The 20,298-nt window shown below is 37.8% G+C and overlaps 1 protein-coding gene across 9 annotated transcripts in view; it reads right to left on the bottom strand.

Annotated features, from left to right (window-relative positions):
* Window positions 1-20,298, bottom strand: part of HERC2 (HECT and RLD domain containing E3 ubiquitin protein ligase 2) — a 232,745-nt gene that overhangs the window by 40,365 nt on the left and 172,082 nt on the right. For all 9 annotated transcript variants that reach the window (XR_004380894.1, XM_032843125.1, XM_032843126.1 and 6 more), the window contains 3 exons: window positions 19,982-20,122; window positions 15,580-15,771; window positions 12,292-12,445 (listed from right to left, as the gene is read on the bottom strand). Coding sequence is in view for 8 of the 9 variants with exons in the window: in XM_032843125.1 (XP_032699016.1) it covers window positions 12,292-12,445; window positions 15,580-15,771; window positions 19,982-20,122 (487 nt within the window). In the remaining variant the exon portion in view is untranslated. The remainder of the gene's footprint in view (window positions 1-12,291; window positions 12,446-15,579; window positions 15,772-19,981; window positions 20,123-20,298) is intronic.

Raw genomic sequence — 20,298 nt, 5'->3', positions numbered from 1 at the left:
ACATTGAAAAAAGAGTCGAAAATCAGGAATATATAACAATTACAAAGGTATGCATACCGATTAACAAAGCTCCAAAACAAATGAATGAAAAGCTGATAGAAATCAAAGAAGTAGGCAAATCCACAACTACAGCTAGAGATTTCAGTATCAAATCTCAACTGATAGAACAAGCGAACAGAAAATCAGGAACACTACAGAGTTCAACAGGACTACCAATGATCTTAACCTTAGAGACCATTGCAAAACATTCCCCCTAACGAAGGAAAAATGCACATTCCTATGTAGCAGACATGAAACATTCTCTAGGATAGATCACATTCTATAAAACAAGTCTCAACAATTTTAAAAGATCTGAAATCATTCAATTCAATGTATGACTAAATAACTGCAATCATAATTGTGTAACTAAAATGGAATTAAATCAGAAATCACAAACAGAAAGAAATTTAGGAAATCCCCAAATACCTAACATTTCTAAATAACCCATGGTTCAAAGAGATCTCAAAAAAGAAACTAGAAAGTATTTTAGGTCGAACAAAAAAATGAAAACACAGCACTATCATAATTTATGTGACATAGCTAAAGCAGTGGTTAGAAGGAAATCTGTCACTTCAAACTCTATTAGAAAAGAGACTCAATAAGCTATGCTTCCACCTTAAAAAAAAAGCGCAAAACCATATTATATCTAAAGCAGAAGGAAGAAAATTATAAAGCTCAAAGTAGAAACCAATGAAATAGGAAACAAAAACTGAAGGAAAAACCAAATCAATGAAACCAGATGTTAGTTCTTTGAAAAGATCAACTTTTCAATAAACTTTTAACATGGCTGATGGTGGGGGAGAGGAAGAAATAAAGAAAATTCAAATGACCAAAAACCAGGAAAAAGAGAAGGGACATCACTACTGTGATATAATAAGATATATATTTGGTCTTTGTCCCTCATCCCTGGCACAGAGCTCCTAAAATCCTAGAAATTCCCCATTAGGAGTGTCTTTTGTCATTCATAAGGAAACTTTTGAGTCCACCTGAGTTTACGCTAATGAGCTAACTTAGGGTGGGGTCCCTAGATCACCTCAGAATGAGGTTGGTCACCAGGAAGACCAAATGTTTGAAAAATTGGACTTTTAAAACCCACCAAGAGATCTCTAGGAAGGGGAACAAATGTGGAGGGGGTGTTGTAGATTAAGGTACATAAAAACTCCTGAATGGCAAGATCTGATGAGCCTCCACATGCAGGGAGAGTGGTACACCCCAGTTTCACAGGGGCAGAAGCTCCTGTACTCAGGCCTTATCCTGACCTCATCCTATGTACCTTTTCATCCGGCTATTCATCTGCACCGTTTATAATATCCCTTCTAAGAAACTAAGTGTGAAGCAGAACAGAGGACACTTCATCTCAAATTAAGTTGGGAGGCCAGAAAGGGGAATTCTCATGCCCTACCACTCTTTATCAGTTGCAAAATCCCACAGGAAGAGAGGTTACCTTGCATTCTCAACAGGAAGCCCGTACATTACTATCCTAGTAGGAAGAAGGATTTTTTCCTCTTCCAGCAAGAGCCCAGCCAATGAGACTATCACAACTCAACCAATGAAAAGCCGCTACACTTTTTTTTTTTTTTTTTAGTTTGAAGATAGTATTTTTTTATTAACATATAATGTACTATTAGCCCCAGGGGAACAGGTCTGTGAATTGCCAGGTTTACACACTTCACAGCACTCACCATAGCACATACTTTCCCCAATGTCCATAACCCCATCACCCTCTCCCTATCCCCCTCCCCCCGGCAAGCCTCAGTTTGTTTTGTGAGATTAAGAGTCTCTTATGGTTTGTCTCCCTCCTGACCCCATCTTGTTTCATTTATTGAAAAGCTACTGTACTTCGAACTCACAGTTTACTCCAATGGAATTTTTGTTTATAAGAGCCCCTTCCAACTCTCCCCTTTCCTCTATAAAAGAGAATAATTCTCCTTTGTTCTGTGAACTTACCTATGGCTTTTGCTATGACTTGCTTGTCCCAAATGGCAATTCCTTTGCTATTCTCAAATAAAACCATTTGCTGGTAAAATAACAGGTTATTTTACTTTTAAGGTCAACATAAGAAAATGTTTCTCTGAATTCTGTGAGCTGCTCTAGCAAATTAATCAAACCCAAGGATGGGGCCACAGAAACCTCTGATTTATACCAAATCAGTCAGAAGCATAGGTGATAATCCAGATTTGTGACTAACATCTGAAGCTGTGGGACTGAGCCCTTAACCTGTGGAATCTGACACTATTTCCATGTCAAGATTGAGTTAAATTTTAGGACATCCAGCTGGTGTCACCGAATTGCTTGATGTGTGGGAAACTCACTTTCCCACACATCTGGTGTCAGAAGTGAAGGACTGCTATAGCAGCATATTGAAAGTAGAGGAGATACACAGGAATGTGTTATTTCATTAGAACCAACCATCCCTACAGAAATATAAAGGGTTTTGAGGGATACTAAAAACAACTTTATACCAACACATTATACAATTTAGATGAAATGAACAAATTCCAAAAAAAGACACAGTTACCAAAATTGATTCAAAAAGGAACAGAATATCTAACAAGATTTACCTCCCCAAAACGAAAAGCTCAGGCCCAGATGGCTCCACCAGTGAATTCTATCAGCTATTTAAAGAACAATAATACCAATCCTACACAAACTTTTTCGGAGAACAGAGGAGGAGGGAAACACTTTGCAACCCAACCTATTAAGACCAGTATTGTCCTGATACCAAAACCAGACACAGCTATCACAAGAAAGCAAAGCTATGTAAATAAATAATTTTAAAATATAAACTTAAAGCTATAAAGCAACACTATTCATGAAAATAGATGCAAAAATCCTTAACAAAATATTAGCAAACCAAATCCTTCAATATATAATAAAGATTACACATTGTGAACAATTGTGATTTCTCCAGGAACGCAAAGTGAGTTTAATATCCAAAATCTGATTCCTACAATATGCTATATTGAGTAAACAACAAAACACACAAAAAGCTTTTGACAAAATCCAACACCCACTCATAAAATCTACACCCCAAACTAGGAACAGAAAGAAATTTCCCCAAGCTATAAGGGCATCTATGAAAAATCTACAGTTAATGGACATAACACTGACAGACTAAACGTATTCACCTTATTGGAACAAGGAAAGGATTTCCACTCTCATCCTTAGTATGCAACTGATTCTAGACAGTCTCTGCTCTAGTGTAAGGAACAGATGATGTCTGTTAAATGTCACAGGGTGTTAACTGTTATGAAGAAGGAAGGGTGTGAAATGAGATGGGGGAAAGGCTGTTTCAGCATATGGTGGTTAAACCGGAAAGGATTCTCTAAACAAGAGAGATATGGCCGTAAGTAATTGCCTAGAGGAAGAATATTTCAGGCAGATGGCAGATACAAAGTGAGACAAAGAGTCAATCTGGAATATACTTCAGGATTGGTAAAGAAGATGATGTGGAGGGGCCTGGAGAGAGAGACAAAGGAGTGAGGAAGCAATACACTGAAGAGGTACCAGAGCTCATACAGTCATACAGACCATGATCAGAAGTTCAGTTCTTATTTTCAAGTTATAGTTATAGGGGCATATTGGTGGGTTTTAAGCAGAGGACCAGTAGGTTCTGACTGGTTCACAAGGTGGTTTTAAAAGAGTATCTCTGGATGTCCTGTAGGGAGATGATTCTGGGAGACACAGGAGGTTATGTGCTAGTATAGTATGTGGTGCTAGTATAATACACTGGGTGAGGCCAGCTGGCTGGACCCAGAATGGCCAGGAGTTAGAGAGAAATGACTGAGTTAGTAATATATTTTAAAAGTAGAAATGACAGGTACTTCCAGGAAAGATGGCAAAGTAGGAGGACCCTAAACTCACTTCACCCCACAGATACAGCTAGATAACTACATACAGTAGATACAACTAGATAATACTCACATTAGAGCAAACAACCCAGAAAAGGACCCAAAGACTGGCTGAACAAATATCACAACTAAAATCTGTCAAGGGATTCACAAAATAAAAAGATGTAAAATCTGACACTATGTACCTAAACCATTGGGGGAGAGAAGAGTAAAGAATGGGTTCAAACTTAAGCAACCATCAACTTGACATAGACTGCTATATGCAGAAGATGTTATATATAAACCTAACGGTAACCACAAATCAAAAACTAGTAATATGCAAAGATATGCAAAGATAAAAAGAAAGGAATCCAAGTATATAATAAAAGAAAACCAGCAAACCATGGAAGAGAGAAAGAAAAGGATCAGAGAAACTATACGAAAACAACCACAAAACAAGTAACAAAAAAATGGCAATAAATAAGCATTTATCAATAATTACTTTGAATCTAAGTGGACTAAATGCCCCAAACAAAAAATATAGGGTGACAGAGAAGATAAAAAAACAAGACCCATCTGTATGCTGCCTACAACAGACTCATTTCAAACTTAAAGACACCTGCAGATTCAAACTGAGAGGGTGGAGAAATATTTATCACACAAATGGATGTCAAAAGAAAGCTGCAATGCTTCTATCGGACAAAACAGACTTTAAAACAGTCTGTACCAAGAGACAAAGAAGGACTCTATAAATAATAAAGGGGACAATTCAATAAGAATATATAACAATTGTAGATATTTATGCCCCTAACATGGGAGTACCCAAATACATAAAAGAGTTAATAACAAACATAAAAAGGAACTAATCAACAGTAATAACAGTAATTATAGACGACTTTAACACCCCACTTATATTGATGGACAAATCACCCAAATAGAAAATCAACAAGGAAACAGTGGCTTTGAATAACACACTGGACCAGATGAATTTAACAAATATATACAGGATAGCAGAATACACATGCTTGTTAGAGGCACAAAGAACATGCTCCAGAATAGATCACATATTAGTCCACAAAACAACCCTCAAAAAATTCAAAATCAAAGTCATACCATTCATCTTTTCTGATCACGATGCTATGAAACTAGAAACCAACCACAGGAAAAATGTGGAAAGAACACAAATACATGGAGGTTAAATAACATGCTACTGAAAAATGAATGGGTTAACCAAGAAATCAAAGAAGAAATCATAAAGTATATGGAAACAAACAAAAATGAAAACACAATGGTCCACAAGTTCTGGGATGCAGGAAAAATGGTTCTAAGAGGGAAGTTTATAGCAATAAAGGCCTACCTCAAGAAGAAAGAAAAGTCTCAAATAACCTAACTTTACACTTAAAGGAGCTAGAAAAAGGACAACAAACAAAACCTAAAACCAGCAGAAAGAAGGAAATAATAAAGATTAGAGCAGAAATAAATGATACAGAAACTAAAACAACAAACAAAAAACAATAGAACAGATCAATGAAACCAAGAGCTGGTTGTAGGAAAAGATCAACAAAATTGATAAACCTCTAGCCAGACCTATCAAAAAAAAAAAAAAAAAAAAAACAAAAAAAAAAAAAAAGATGTTTGAAAAAAAAAAAAAAAAAAAAAAAAAACCCCCCCCAAAACAAAAAAAAAAAAAAAAAAAAAAAAAACAAAAGAGAGAGAGAGAGAGAGAGAGAGAAAGGACCCCAATAAATAAAATCACAAATGAAAGAGGAGAAATAACAACAAACACCACAGAAATACAGTTGTAAGAGAATATTATGAAAGACAATATGCCAAAAAATTAGACAATCTAAAAGAAAATAAATTCCTACAAACATATAAACTACCAAACCTGAAGCAGGAAGTAACAGAAAATTTGAATAGACTGATAAGCAGCAAGGAGATTGCAAGAGTAATAAAAAAACTCCCAACAAATTAAAGTCCAGGACCAGATAGTTTTACGGGCAAATGCTACCAAACATTTAAGGAAAGAGTTAATACCTATTCTTCTCAAACTATTCCAGATATTAAAAGAGTAAGGAAAACTTTCAAGCTATTAGGTCACTATCACCCTGATACCAAAACCAGATAAAGACACCACACAAGAGAACTAGAAGCCAGTATCTCTAATAAACGTAGACACAAAATCCTCAAAAAAATACTACCAAACTGAATCCAGTAATACATTAAAAAAGTCATTCACCACAACCAAGTGGGATTTATTCCTGGGATGCAAGGGTGATTCAACATTCGCAAATCAATCAACATGATACAATACATCAAGAAGAGAAAGGATTAAAATCCATGTAATCATTTCAACAGATGCAGAAAAAGCATTTGACGAAGTACAATATCCACCCATGATAAAAGCCCTCACAAAGTGGGTTTAGAGGGAACATACCTTGACATAATAAAAGCCATATACAAAAAACCCACAGTGAACATCATACTCAATGGGGAAAAAACTGAAAGCTTTTCCCCTAAGGTCAGCAATAAGATGAGGATGTCTACTCTCCAAAAAGTCGGGTTTTCTAAAGACTTTATTTATTTACTTATTGGGGGGTGGGCGAGGGGAGGAGCAGAAGGGGAGGAAGGAGAAGGGGACAGACTCTCAAGCAGAGCCCAACATGGTGATCGATCCCATGACACTGAGATCATGACCTGAGCCAAAACCAAGAGTTGGATACTTAACCTACTGAGCCACTCAGGTGTCCCTACTACACCACCTGTATTCAACTTGCACTGGAAGTCCTAGTCATAGCAATCAGACAACAAAAAGAATTAAGAGGTATTCAAATCGGTAAGGAAGAAATAAAACTTTCTGATTTGCAGATAACATGATAACTCTATATAGGAAATCCTAAAGACTCCACTAAAAAACTACTAGAACTAATATATAAATTCAGTAGAATTACAAGATACAAAATTAATATGCAGAAATCTATTGTATTTTTATATACACTAATAATGAAGTAGCAGAAAGAGAAATAGAAGAATCAATCCCAATTACAATTGCACAAAAAATAATAAGATACCTATGAATAAACCTAACCAAAAAGGTGACAGACCTATATACTGAAAACTATAAAACACTGATTAAAGAAACTGAAGACATAGGGGGCACCTGGGTGGCTCAGTGGGTTAAAGCCTCTGCCTTTGGCTCAAGTCATGATCCCAGGGTCCTGGGATCGAGCCCCACGTCGGGCTCTCTGCTCAGTGGGGAGCCAGCTTCCTTCTCTCTCTCTGACTGCCTCTCTACCTACTTGTGATCTCTGTCTGTCAAATAAATAAAATCTTAAAAAAAAAAAAAGAAAAAGAAACGAAGACATAAAGAAATGTACAGATATTCCATGCTCATGGATTGGCAGAACAAATACTATTAAAATGTCTTTATTACCCAGAGCAATCTCTATCCAAATACCAACAGCATTTTTCACAGAACTAGAATAAACAATCCTAAAATTTATATAGAGCACAAAAGACCTCGAATAGCCAAAGCAACCCTGACAAAGAAAACCAAAGCTGGAGGCATCACAATTTTCTGGAATTCAAGTTACATTACCAAGCTGTAGTGATCAAAATAGTATGGAACTAGCAAAAAAACAGACATACAGATCAGTGGAACAGGACAGAAAACCATAAATGGGCCCATAACTCTACCATTAATTATTCTTCGACAAAGCAAGAAAGAACGTCCAATGGAAAAAAGACCGTAATTTCAACAAATGGTGTTGGGAAAACTGGACAGCTATATGCAAAGAATGAAACTGGACCTTTTTCTTACACCATACATAAAAATAAATTCAAAATGGATTAAAGACCTAAATATGAAGGGCTCCTGGGGGACTCAGTCAGCTAAATGTCTGCCTTAGACTCAGGTCACAATCTTGAGGTCCTGGGATCACGTCCTGCATCGGACTACTGCTCACTGGGGAGTCTGCTTCTCCCTCTCCCTCTGCACCCTCTCTCAAATACATACATAAATAAATCTTTAAAAAAAACTAAATGTGAGAACTAAAACCATAAAAATCCTAAAAGACAACATAGGCAGTAATGTCTCTGACATCAGAAAAGCAAAACTTTTCTAGATGTCTCCTGAGGGAAGTGAAATAAAACCAAAAATAAACTACTGGGACTTCATCCAAATAAAAAGCTCTGCACAACGAAGGAAACAATCAATAAAACTAAAAGGCAATCTACAGAATGGCATAAGATAATTGCAAATGACATGTCTGATAAAGGGTTAGTACCCAAAATATAAAGAACTTATAAAATTCAACAGCCAAAAAACAAATAATCTAATTAAAAAATGGGCAGAAGACTTGAACAGACTTTTCTCCAAAGAAGACATACAGATGGCCAACAGACACATGAAAGGATACTCATCATCAGGGAAACACAAATCAAAACTACAATTAGGTATCACCTCACACCTGTCAAAATGGCTAAAATCAAAACCACAAGAAACAGTTAAGTATTGGTGAAGATGTGGACAAAAAGGAACCTTCTTACACAGTTAGTGGGAATGTAAACTGGTACAGCCACTCTGGAAAACAGAATGGAGGTTTCTCAAAGTTAAAAATTGGGGCACCTGGGTGGCTCAGTCAGTTAACCGTCTGATACCAGGGTCCTGGGATCAAGCTCCACATCAAGCTCTCTGCTCAGTGGGGCGGAAGGGCTGCTTCTCCCTCTGCCCCTGCTTGTGCTCTCTCTTGTTCTTTCTCTCCCAAATAAATAAATAAAATCTTAAAAAAAAAAAAAAAGTTAAAAATAGAGCTACGCTATGATCCAGTAATTGCACTACTGGGTATTTAGTCCCAAAATACAAAAACACTAATTCAAAGGGACACATGCACCCTGATGTGTATAGCAGCATTATTTACAATAGCCAGGATATGGAAGCAGCCCAAGTATCTATCAATAGATGAATGGACAAGAATGTAGTATGTGTATACACACATACACACACACAATGACTACTACTCAGCCATAAAAAGAACAAAATCTTTTTTCATTTGCCATGATGTGGATGGAGCTACAGAGTATAATGCTAAGTATAACAAGTCAGTCAGAGAAAGACAAATACCATACGACTGCACGTCTACATGGCATTTAAGAAGTCAAACAAATGAGTAAAGCGAAAAAAAGAAAGAGAGAGAAACAAGAAAGAGACTCTTAACTATAGAAAACAAATGGATGGTTACCAGAGGGGGGCGGGTGGGAGAGTAGGTGAAATAGGTGATAGGGATTAAGGAGGGCACTTGTGAAGAGTACCAGGTGATGTATGGAAGTGACGAATCACTATATTGTACACCTAAAACTAATATAATACTGTATGTTAACTACACTGGAATTTTTTTTTTTAAGCAGAAATGATGGGATTTGCTGGTGGAGTAGGTATGAAGTAAGAGAGAAACAGAGAAGATGAAGAGGGCCACCAAATTTTTGTTGTAGGTAAATGATCAGCAGAAATATCTTTTGTTTTTTCAATTTCTATCATGAGTCATAGCTTAAAGAAAGCTTTTCTAAAAGTTATAAAAATGTACATAAATATGAGCAAGATAAAAGTATCAAGGTCAAATCCAATACAAAGTTATTCTTAGAAAAGAGAAAATAAGAAACAGAATAATGTCCTTTCAATGAACACAGACCAGAAAGATATGCCTATGAAAAATATCAAAACTATAATCTACTTCTAAAAAAGTTTTTAAAAATTAACAAAATTATCAAAATATGAAAGAAACAATGCAACTTAAAATTAGGACAACCAAAATATTAAATAATAAAATTCATTTTAAAAATTACCAAAAATATTACAAAATTCAGACTAAACTAGAAAGAATATAGGAGTAAATGAACACAATGGATGGTGCCTTAAGACAAACAGGAGGAAAGGAGGAAAAAAAAAGAGATAGAAAGTATTTGAGAGATGAAGTAGTCAGCACTGACTCTAAAAGTTATCCAACCCATGATGACCACATTTCATCAAAGAAAGCTAATGAATGGTTCCTTAAGACAAACAGGAGGAAAGGAGGAAAAAAAAAGAGATAGAAAGTATTTGAGAGATGAAGTAGTCAGCACTGACTCTAAAAGTTATCCAACCCACGATGACCACATTTCATGAAAGAGAGCTAAAGGATGCAAACAGTACAAACTGTAATACAGAGAAAAGACCTGAAACTACATTTTAAAGGACCACACCCCTTACTGATGACTATCACCTACAGTACCCAATATGAAAACATATTCTACTAAAATTACTGAAACAAAGCACAGCACATAAGGGGGGAAAAAAACAGATTATCACCATCACACTTTCACAGAGGAAGAATATGTGATCCAAAGATTTACCACCAAGAAAAGCTAACTTTCAGGTTTGGGCCCAAACTGTCACGAACAAGCTGATCCCAAGGCTGCCATCCTCTGAGTCTTGCTGAATAACTGACTAGAGAGTGAGCTTCAGACAATCATAATGAAAAAAGAGACAGACAAAGGACTAGAAGTGAGCATTAAACAGAGTAAAACTAAGACTGAAAGAAGTATAGTGTGTAATAGCTATTATGCTTTAGTAGACATAGTATATTTTAATAAAGTTGGGAGAAAGAAGAGAGCTAAGACAAAAAGTTTTTTAGCCATTTTTAGGAATTGTATTCCATGTTTGTTTGTATTGGAATTGAATCGTGAGTCCCTTGCTTATGCAACATGAGATAAAGCAAATGAATAATTGTGAGATATTCTAATTCTGTCATCCCTGTCTAACCAGGATTTTCAGTATAGAAGAAAACAGATGTAACAGAAGAAGCTAAATAGAAACCTTGCAGTTCTGAATTTGAATCTAATGTATCAGTATGGACTCAAAAGAAAGTCAGTCAGTAGACTGCCTAAGCATTCATCCTATCTGTTTACTGAAAAGGTCTAGAAACAATGATAGCCCAGTAATCTGAAATGCCATCTCCATTAAAAGACACCAAGGAAGATTCCAGGTGGAGGGCAGGAACTACATGACAAGCCTAAAGCATCTTGTCATATCATACTGCATGGAGGTTATCAATGGACCATCAAAGTCATTTCCAGAGACAAACTGAAGAGGTTTCTATGTCTAGAGATGAGATAATTTGAGCTTCAATAGGATCATAATCACAATTATCAAAGCCCGTCATATGTGTTTAAATCCATGAATTCACAATGATATAAAAGAAAAAAAACTCTAACTGACCACCTTCAAAGAATGACAGGGAATCAATTCATTCTCTTAAAAATAGAAGTGGGAGGGAAAAAGAAAAAATAACTCAAGCTTTTAATCCCTTCTTGCTTATGCAAACAGCACCCCTGGGTAACCAACTAAAGGATGAGGGAAAATATCTCTTTAAAAAGTATTCCAGCTAATAAGAAAGAAAGAAACGAAATAATTAGAATGGCCCCATTTTGCAACCCCAGTGGATTAACGGCCTCGGATTCTGAGCATCAATAGCTGCTAACATCACATTAAGGAAAGATAAGCGGCAGGTACTTCCAGGTGCTAGGACACAACTACCAATGGTCTTGCCAAAGGAACTAAACTACTTGCAGCTCAAATTAAGGCAAATTTGCAGAAAGACAAGGTTGAGGAACAGGCTGAAGTACAGCAAGGGTATGCAAATCCAGGCTGTAGGGAAGCCTAAAGGGTCAAAAGCCTAGGTTCCTCAACAAATACCTTGTTGAAAAATGGAAAAAGAAAATAAAGGAAGAAACTAAAGTTACAATAAGAAACTTAAAAGACAGAAACTAATTAAAAAGAGACTTAAGAAGAGGAAGCACTCTTAGGTAATAAAAACTGTCCAGGGGCACCTGGGTAGCTCAGTGGGTTAAAGCTTCTGCCTTCGGCTCAGGTCACGATCCCAGGTCCTGGGATCGAGCCCCGCATCAGGCTCTCTGCTCAGTGGGGAAGCCTGCTTCCTCCTCTCTCTCTTTCTCTCTGCCTGCCTCTCTGCCTACTTGTGATCTCTGTCTGTCAAATAAATAAATAAAAATCTTAAAAAAAAAAAAAACAAAACAAAAGAACAATTGTCCAGAAATACAAGTCAGCCTTATTTCCAAATGAGGACAGCAATCAGTTTAGTGGGAACACAATAAGGGCTTCTAGAAATGGGCACAGGACTTCTAAATCTGAGTTTTGGTGACTAAGGCATCCACCTAATAATTCTTAAACTGAACATTCACTTTGCATGATTATCTGTTTCATATTTTGAAAAAAAAAAAGTTTTTATTAGAAAAGTGGGAGAAATCATTCTAAACCAATTACATAGCTTCTTTTCTATAAAATGATGATGGTTACTTCTACTGATGCAATTATAGTGCTCTAAGGGCAATCCCCCCCACCTCCTCCCCCTGGGCCAGCACTGAATACCTGGTATCTTCACTGTGCCACTGGAGGAAGTGTCGTCCGTGTAGGGATGGCTACTCTCTACCACCACAGGCTGAGAGGACAAGCGGCCGCTCTGCGAGTCTGTGGCTACGTCCTCCAGTTCGGTGACACAGAGCTCCAGCAACATATCTGCCACCTGGTGGAGGAAACAGGGGCACAGATCAAGTCATCAGAATGCTACCCCTGCTAACCCTGCTCCAGGTCTTTCCACAGGGACAGGGTGGCAGAGGGGAGCACTTGGGAATTTGAGAAAGCTAGTTCAAACCAGGGCTTGGTTCCCTCACCTATAGCATCAAAATAGCACAGAGCTCACAGAGGTGTCCATATATGTATACATGCAGCTGGGAGGTGTCTGACATATGTAAGACACTCAATATACGCCAACTGAAGAAACTGTGATCACAACAGTTTCTTTCTATACCAAGACAAGATTACTTCCTTGGGAGGAAAAATCTTTGTCAGGAATAAAATATCAAGGGAAGGAGCAGAAAGGTGATAAAAATGACCAAAATCCAGGAAGACACCAGGGGGCAAGCAGGAGTGGGCAGGAATAAAGAAGAATGATCAAGCCATCCAGGCCAAACAGCAGCAAAGTATCTGGAACGAGGGACTATAAACAGAAACATAAGTAGGAATTTCTCTTGAGCCAGGACATTAAGAGGCAGCCCCCCATACCATATTACCTCAACAATCTATGATGTCCTTAATTTCATTTTAAAATTTTAGTGATTCACACCACTGAAGTGGACAACACTGGTGATTATAAACTCCTTGATTTCCATTTTTAAAAACAAATAAGAAGGGGTGCCTGGGTGGCTCAGTCAGTTAACCGTCTGCCTTTGACTCAGGTCATAATCTCAGGATCCTGGGATCGAGCCCCATTTTGGGCTCCCTGCTCAGCAGGGAGCCTACTACTCCTCCTTCCCACTTGTGTCCTCTCTCATTCTCTTTCTCTCTCAAAGAAATAAATAAAATCTTTTAAAAAATAAGAATATGTTATTATAGCCAATAATGACCAGCAAATTTTCTAAATTCAGGAAAAAAAAACAACTATTCTCTAGTCCATACTTTTCAGGAATGATCCTTTCCTCTATTTTTCCTCATATCTAGATAACAAACAGATTAGCTTGGCAAACAGTTTTTTATTGATGGCAAACTAAAATCACTGCCATGTAGGTATTAGGACTATAAATTCATACATCTCTCTTTCAAGAGTTCCAAACATTAGGTCAGGATAGGACACAGGACTAGCATCTTGTCACTGGTCAGGACAGTTTGAAGACAATCCTATCTTTGCTTCTGCCTCTCCTTGAACCTGCTATGGATGTGTGTCACTGAGACACAGATGTTGGTATCATCAAACACCTACTGCACAGCCCACAAGGGGTCTTCTGGGCTGCATAAACTTCCTCTGACAAAATCATCATTCCTTCAGGAGGGATCAACAAAGCTTCTCAGGAGACAATGACATAGGGGTCATAGGTGTGGCTCTGCCCTCAAAGTACCCGGGGTTCAACACCATTTCTCCCACCCACCAGCAACCTGAGTGTCCATGAGACAGAAAAAAACTCTCAGAGCCTCAGTTTCCTCATCTTTAAACAGAGAACACCAACACCTAATCTCGTACCAAGAATGTACCAGAACCGGGCCTGGCAGGTGTGTGTGTAACAAATGCTGGGCATTATGACTTTAAATCCATGTCCTCATTCATATCCTTTCCTCTCACAAATGCAGTAAACTTATAAAAAAAATTAAACTTTTGCTTGCGGCAATTCATTTTGATTTAATCTCTCAGAATTAGCGAAGTAACTTGCCTCAAAAAACTAGAAAGTAGGAAACCTACTTCCTGTTCTTCCTGAATGCAATTAAGAAATAACAAACCCCAAACCATTTACCATCTACCAAACCATTTACTGTTTTCAAGACCACTCAACCATACTTAAGTACCTTCTTGTTTGGGTGGTAGTGATATGGGGCCCAGAGAAACACAGATTACATATCTGTAGAGAGCACATGGCATCAGACTCCCTGATGTGGCCAGCTCTAAAAGGCAGAGCAAGGCCACTGATAAATAATAGTCCTTAAGGAAGCAGAAAACTTAAGGACTCATCAATCCAATTTCTAAGATACACTGATAAGATACTGACTTTAATATTCTACACTAGCCACATGTGCCTATACAAATTTAAATTAATTAAAGTTAAGTAAAATGAAAACTTCAGTTCCTCAGGTACACTAGTGATATTTGAAATAGTCAACAGCTACACGTGACTAGAGGCTATCACACTGAATGGCTCAGCTACAGAACACTGCCACCATAGCAGAAAATCCTACTGGATCCAGTAGGATTTAACATTGTAGTATTGGACCATAAAGAGTGAGGTTGATGGAATAAAAGAGTCCATAAATGGACTGAAATATATACAGAACTTTTTCAAATCATTGAGAAAAGGATGGAATATTCAATAAACAGTGTTGGACAACATGCTTGCCATCTAGGAAAAAATAAAGCTGGATCCCTACCTTATTCCTTACATTAGGATAAACCCCAGACGAGGTGCCAGGGTGACTCGGTTAAGTTTTTGACTCTTACTTTAGGCTCAGGTCATGATCTCATGGGTTATGAGATGGAGCCTCATGTTGGGCTCTGTGCTTAGCAAGGAGTCTGCTTCAAGACTCTCTCCCTCTGACCCTCTCCCCTACGCGCTCACACTCTCCCTCTCTCTCTCTCCAAAGTAAATAAATAAATCTTTAAAAAAAAAGATAAATCCCAGATGGCTCAAAAATATAAATATAATAAACAAAATCATAAAAATAATTAGAAGAAATCTGAGAAACTTTATTTAAATAATGTCACATAGGTAAACATTTTTTCAGCATAATACAAAATCCAGATTTCACTAATGAAAAATACTGGCAGATCTGACTTCATAAAAATTAGAAATTTCTAAATGGCAAAAAGTACCAAACTAATGTCCAAAGGCACATTGGGAGGACAACTGAAGCACATATGACAGAGAAAGACCTACTTACTAAAATTCCTTCTAAACTGCTTCTACTTCTAAACTGCTTCCTTCTAAACTGCTTCTAAACTGCTATCTACTAGAAGATTCCTTCTAGTAGATAGTCCTTCTAAACTGCTTCCTTCCTTCTAAAGAGTCCTTCTAAACTGCTATCTACTAGAATAAAATCAAGCACAAGATACAATATGATGACAACAGTAGCGTATTCCCTGGACAGGAGGCCCAGAGTACCCATCATGTGGCTCACCTGTGGGTAGGCGGTACCCATGCCAGACAGCACAGCTGAAAGCACGTCCCTGCCCTTTTCCCCTGCCCGGCTACACACGGACAGCTTGAGCAAGTCCACCATGACGCGGGTGTCATCCGCAACCAGCAGACTGGTGAACTCATCCAAGGACTGAGGTTCAGGGCCTGATGCTTTATTTTGGCTTTCAACATCCTAAAAAGTCCAACAATTAAAATGAGAAGTAATACATTTAGAAACAGTCACCAATTTATTAATGAACTCAAAGGATATGTAACTACTACTGATGAAAAAAGGGCTACAGAAGGCCTTTAAGATCATGATATGCCAGATTAAGAAATGACATACCCATAAAATTTTCATCACCATGTACTATGTTTTCAAGACCAATTAAATGTTTTTTAATAGAAAGTTATTCTTTTTATTTATCTTGTTTTTTTTATTATGTTAAGCTAGCCACCATAGAGTACATCATTAGTTTTTGATATAGTTTACAAAATACCAACAGTATCTGTGAAAAGTATGACTAAACTACAAATCACAATTTATACTTTAACCAAGTTCATAAGGTAGCTTGGAATGAAGTCACACCATGTAAAATCTACCACCCCATCCATAAGATATGCATAGGAATTTCATAAAACTAAATCTGGAATTTACATATTTTCTCTATAGCCATAATTATTTCCTAGAATCTCATTTAAATTGACTTGTTGGCTGGTATATAGCACATTAGCCACCTACTCTTTTTCCTTGGGTTCTTTGAAAATGAAAATAGATATTCTCCTTTTACTTTTCATTTACAGTATGTCAGCTAAAACTCATTGCACCTGTGATCATATTCTTCTTTCCCCTCTTTGGCAGGGGAAAGAAGCTACTTATTTGTCTGCATCACTATCTGTCCCCTGACCTCATGACGATGTCCCACCCAGGACTGCTGCCTCACAGCCTCCTATCTAATACCCTAAGAGTCTCTTGGGAGCTGGCAGTGGGATCTGACTTATAGAGAAGAATAAGAAGACATCAGAGGTGGGAAATTTTGAGCTTAGAGGGAGTGGGAAACACTGAGACCCAGGACCTTCTAGTTTCCCAGACAGAGTCTGGCTCACCAGAGGAAGAAAAAGATGCCAAAAGTGCCTCTCTTCTTTTCTCCTGCTTTCAGGATCTCAGAAAACTAGTACCAACTCTTTCCAGAAACAGCAATGAACTAGGGGAAGCACAGCCCCACTTAGGAAATTTAAGGGGAATGGGACACATCCAATGTGCACGTTCCATTGACTTAGGTCCTGGACACCACACTTCTCTGAGCTAGAACAGTTTCTCCCTTTAAAGAAACAGACCCTGCTCCTACCTCTGCATGGAGACCCAGGGAACCCATTAAGTGAAGTTAGTCAGAAATTGTAACATCCCAGCATCTCACTCACTGAAGAGCAGCAAAAGCATTCAGTGGAATATATTAACCACATATAATACATGTGATTAATACTAGCCTAAAACTAATATGCAAATTACTTTACCATGATTTATGAATCATACCAAAACTGAAACGACGGGAATCTAGGGGCATAATAATCTGGATAATGCCTACGTCTCGTAAATAAATTAGTAGGAAAGAAATTCCTCTCCTACCCAAAAGCAAATATTTTGAATAATTCAGCATAATTTCTGCATTAAATCCTCACCCTAGGAGATTGCCAAGTATTAGAAGTTAAATATAGATATCTAATCTATAAATAATATTTTTCATTACCAGAGATAGTTACGAGTAATTTCTATAGGACAAATTTTTGTCAGCATTAATAGCATAATAAACCAAGAGTTCCAAGTATAATTGAAAATAATGCATATTAAATAGATGATGGGGAATAAGGAGTGTACTTGTTATGATAACCACCAAGTGGAAGTGTTGAATCACTATACTGTACACCTGAAATTGATATTACACTGTATGTTAACTGGAATTTAAATAACAACTTAAAAAATAAAAAAAAAAAAGAACGCATATTTGTCCCCAAAGGCAAATATGCTGGCAAGGGAGAGAGTGTTAGCAGGTACAATGGCCTGGCATAGGGAGCATCTAAGTGGCTCGGGACGGTGTCCCTATGTGGGGGTGGCTGGTGTGGCCAGCATGGGAGGTGAGAGAGAAGTCACAAATCAAGCAGGTGAAAGGTCATCCTTGCAGAAGTTAGACTGGTTCTGAGTGTCAGAAGCTGTGCAGAGAAAGGAGTGTACCCAGCTGGGGGAGGAGTGGCTACTTAAGGGGAACTAAATAAACTGCCAATAACAGGGGCTGGGTTTCTCACTTTCAGAGAAGAGAGTTATAAACACAGAAGGGGAGAAAAGAAGAAAAGAAGAATGAGTCCTGTGCTGTTAGAATTGATTGTATTGTTGTGAACCAGTGGTTTTCAAAATATGCCATTTATAAAGAAATAAATAAGCGTACTTCTCTGTCCTGTATGTATACATACACATACATTCCCTACCTCTGTCCACGTGGAAACAGCAACACCCCAAGAGCAATGAGCACTTGAAGATCTTGCCTTTTAAATACCACTCTCTACTAAAAAGAACCAAGACCTCCTAGAGAAAGGAGGGTAAAACATTTTGTTGAGCTTATCTAGAACCTTGTGTTGTGCCAGAAAGCAAGAAAACACTCAAAAAAATGATGAGAACATCTTAAAGGGGCAGATAAAATTCTATAAAATGTTTAAAGAAGAATTAACATTAATCTTTCAAACTCTTTAAAAAACAAAACAAAACAAAAGATAGAGGCGCCTGGGTGGCTCAGTTGTTAAGCGTCTGCCTTCTGCTCAGGTCATGATCCCAGGATCCTGGGATAGAGCCCCACATCAGCCTCCCGGTTCAGTGGACAGCCTGCTTCTCCCTCTCCCTCTGCTGCTACCCCCTGCTTGTGCGCGCGCATGCGCTCTCTCTCTCTCTCTGTCAAATAAATAAAATCTTTAAAAAAAAAAAAAAATGAAGGAACACTGCCCAGCTCATTCTATGAGGACAGTATTACTCTAATACCCAAACCAGGCAAACACATCACAAGATAACTACAGATCAGTATCCCTTATGAACACCGGTATAAAAATCCTCAACAAAAGAGCAAATCAATTCAGCAACGTATAAAAAGGATTATACACTTCAAATACAGAGACAGAGCAAGCATAAATTCCGTGGTGTTGGACTGAAACTGAAAATAGTAGTTTGAACTATTCATGGTTTTTATTATAAAGATAGGATGCTGAAGTAGAAAAAAATGTGCATATGCATGAACGCTTGCTGAGAAGGTGTAAACCAAGGACATCTGGTAGCAACTAACTTACCAAGTTTCCAGATCTTGTTTCTAAATTTTATGATCCACTAAAAGGAACCAGGGCTCCTTGGAGAAATGGATGATTCCAGAGCAGGGAAAGGGTAAGTTAAAGTCTGGAACATGTTTTTGCGGCAAAAAGTAAAGAAGTGCTCAAAGAATTATGGGGACATGTCAGAAGGACAAATGAACCAGCCAGAAAGGGATCCCCGTGGCCATGTCTGGTACAATTTGGGTGTCAAATGATAACAGTAATGAATGTCATTATTTGAGTAAAGTACGATCCCATGATTCCATACCATCATAGATGGATAGACAGACAGACAGACAGACGAAGATGAGAAGGGAAAGTTCTCACAGAAGAACAGCAACAATTATATTCAAAAAGGAATGATGAAATTTGCAAAATCACCATGTGACAACTACCACAGTAATAATGGATTCAGCTAGAATCATCAATAGATACTAAAAACTGGTGGGTAAAATAGGAGGAAAAAGGTACTTACAGGTATTTATAGTCTCAAAGTATCTCCCCATGAATACATCCTAACCCACTTTTATTAACTTCTGGTGGAAAAACCTGGCAGACGCTCTTGACCAAGCAATAAGAATTAATATCACCAGACTGCAGCAAATAAACAATGCACATACATCAATGGGATGCACTGAAAAGAACTCTACATCCTTCCTGTAGTATCCACCCAAAGGAAGAATTAAAGAATGTTCCATACTGAATACTAAAGAGACATCAGTCAACCCTGAGCTGCGTTCTAGACCTATAAAGAATACTATTAGGACAATGAGCAAAATCTGATTAGATCTGTGGATTAGAAAGTAATCCTGGATCAATGTTAATGCCCTGACACACTGAAGCCTTGAGGATGAATGGGGATTATGCCCTGCAGCTACCCACAAATGGTTCAGAAATGCCAACAGCTAGAGAACCTAGATGAATAGTATATGGAAGTATAATGTGCTATATTTCTATGTACTACTTCACCAACTTTTGTGTGCATTTAAGATTATTTCAGAGTCCAGCAAATTTAAGATTATTTCAAAATAAAATGTTAAAGAAGAAAGCTCCTTGACCTCTTTGGTTTTTGTCATAGTTTCTGCAATGATGCTGGCAGCTCCTGGGTCATCCGTCACTGGGATAAATGGTCGAGAAGAAGCTGAGGAAGCAGATGGAGTCACTGCAGAGGGGGTCACAGCATCCTCAGAAGATATCATCTAGTTTAAAAATACACAGGAAGAGGAAAAACTGAGCAGTGTGGCACACCTCCCACACAACTCCAAAATGCTTTCTCTCAAACCCCTTAAGCCAGAGGTTAACAAGATGCTTCCACCATCCTGGGGTACAGGGCAACCCTCCAAAGTCAAACACATTCATATTCCCATGAAAACCT

The sequence above is a fragment of the Lontra canadensis genome, unplaced genomic scaffold (genome assembly GCF_010015895.1).
Source record: "Lontra canadensis isolate GAN:19392208 unplaced genomic scaffold, GSC_riverotter_1.0 scaffold135, whole genome shotgun sequence".
In the NCBI taxonomy this organism is placed as follows: domain Eukaryota; kingdom Metazoa; phylum Chordata; class Mammalia; order Carnivora; family Mustelidae; genus Lontra; species Lontra canadensis.
Note: the sequence above shows the minus strand (reverse complement) of the source record. Positions and strands in the feature narration are given on the sequence as shown.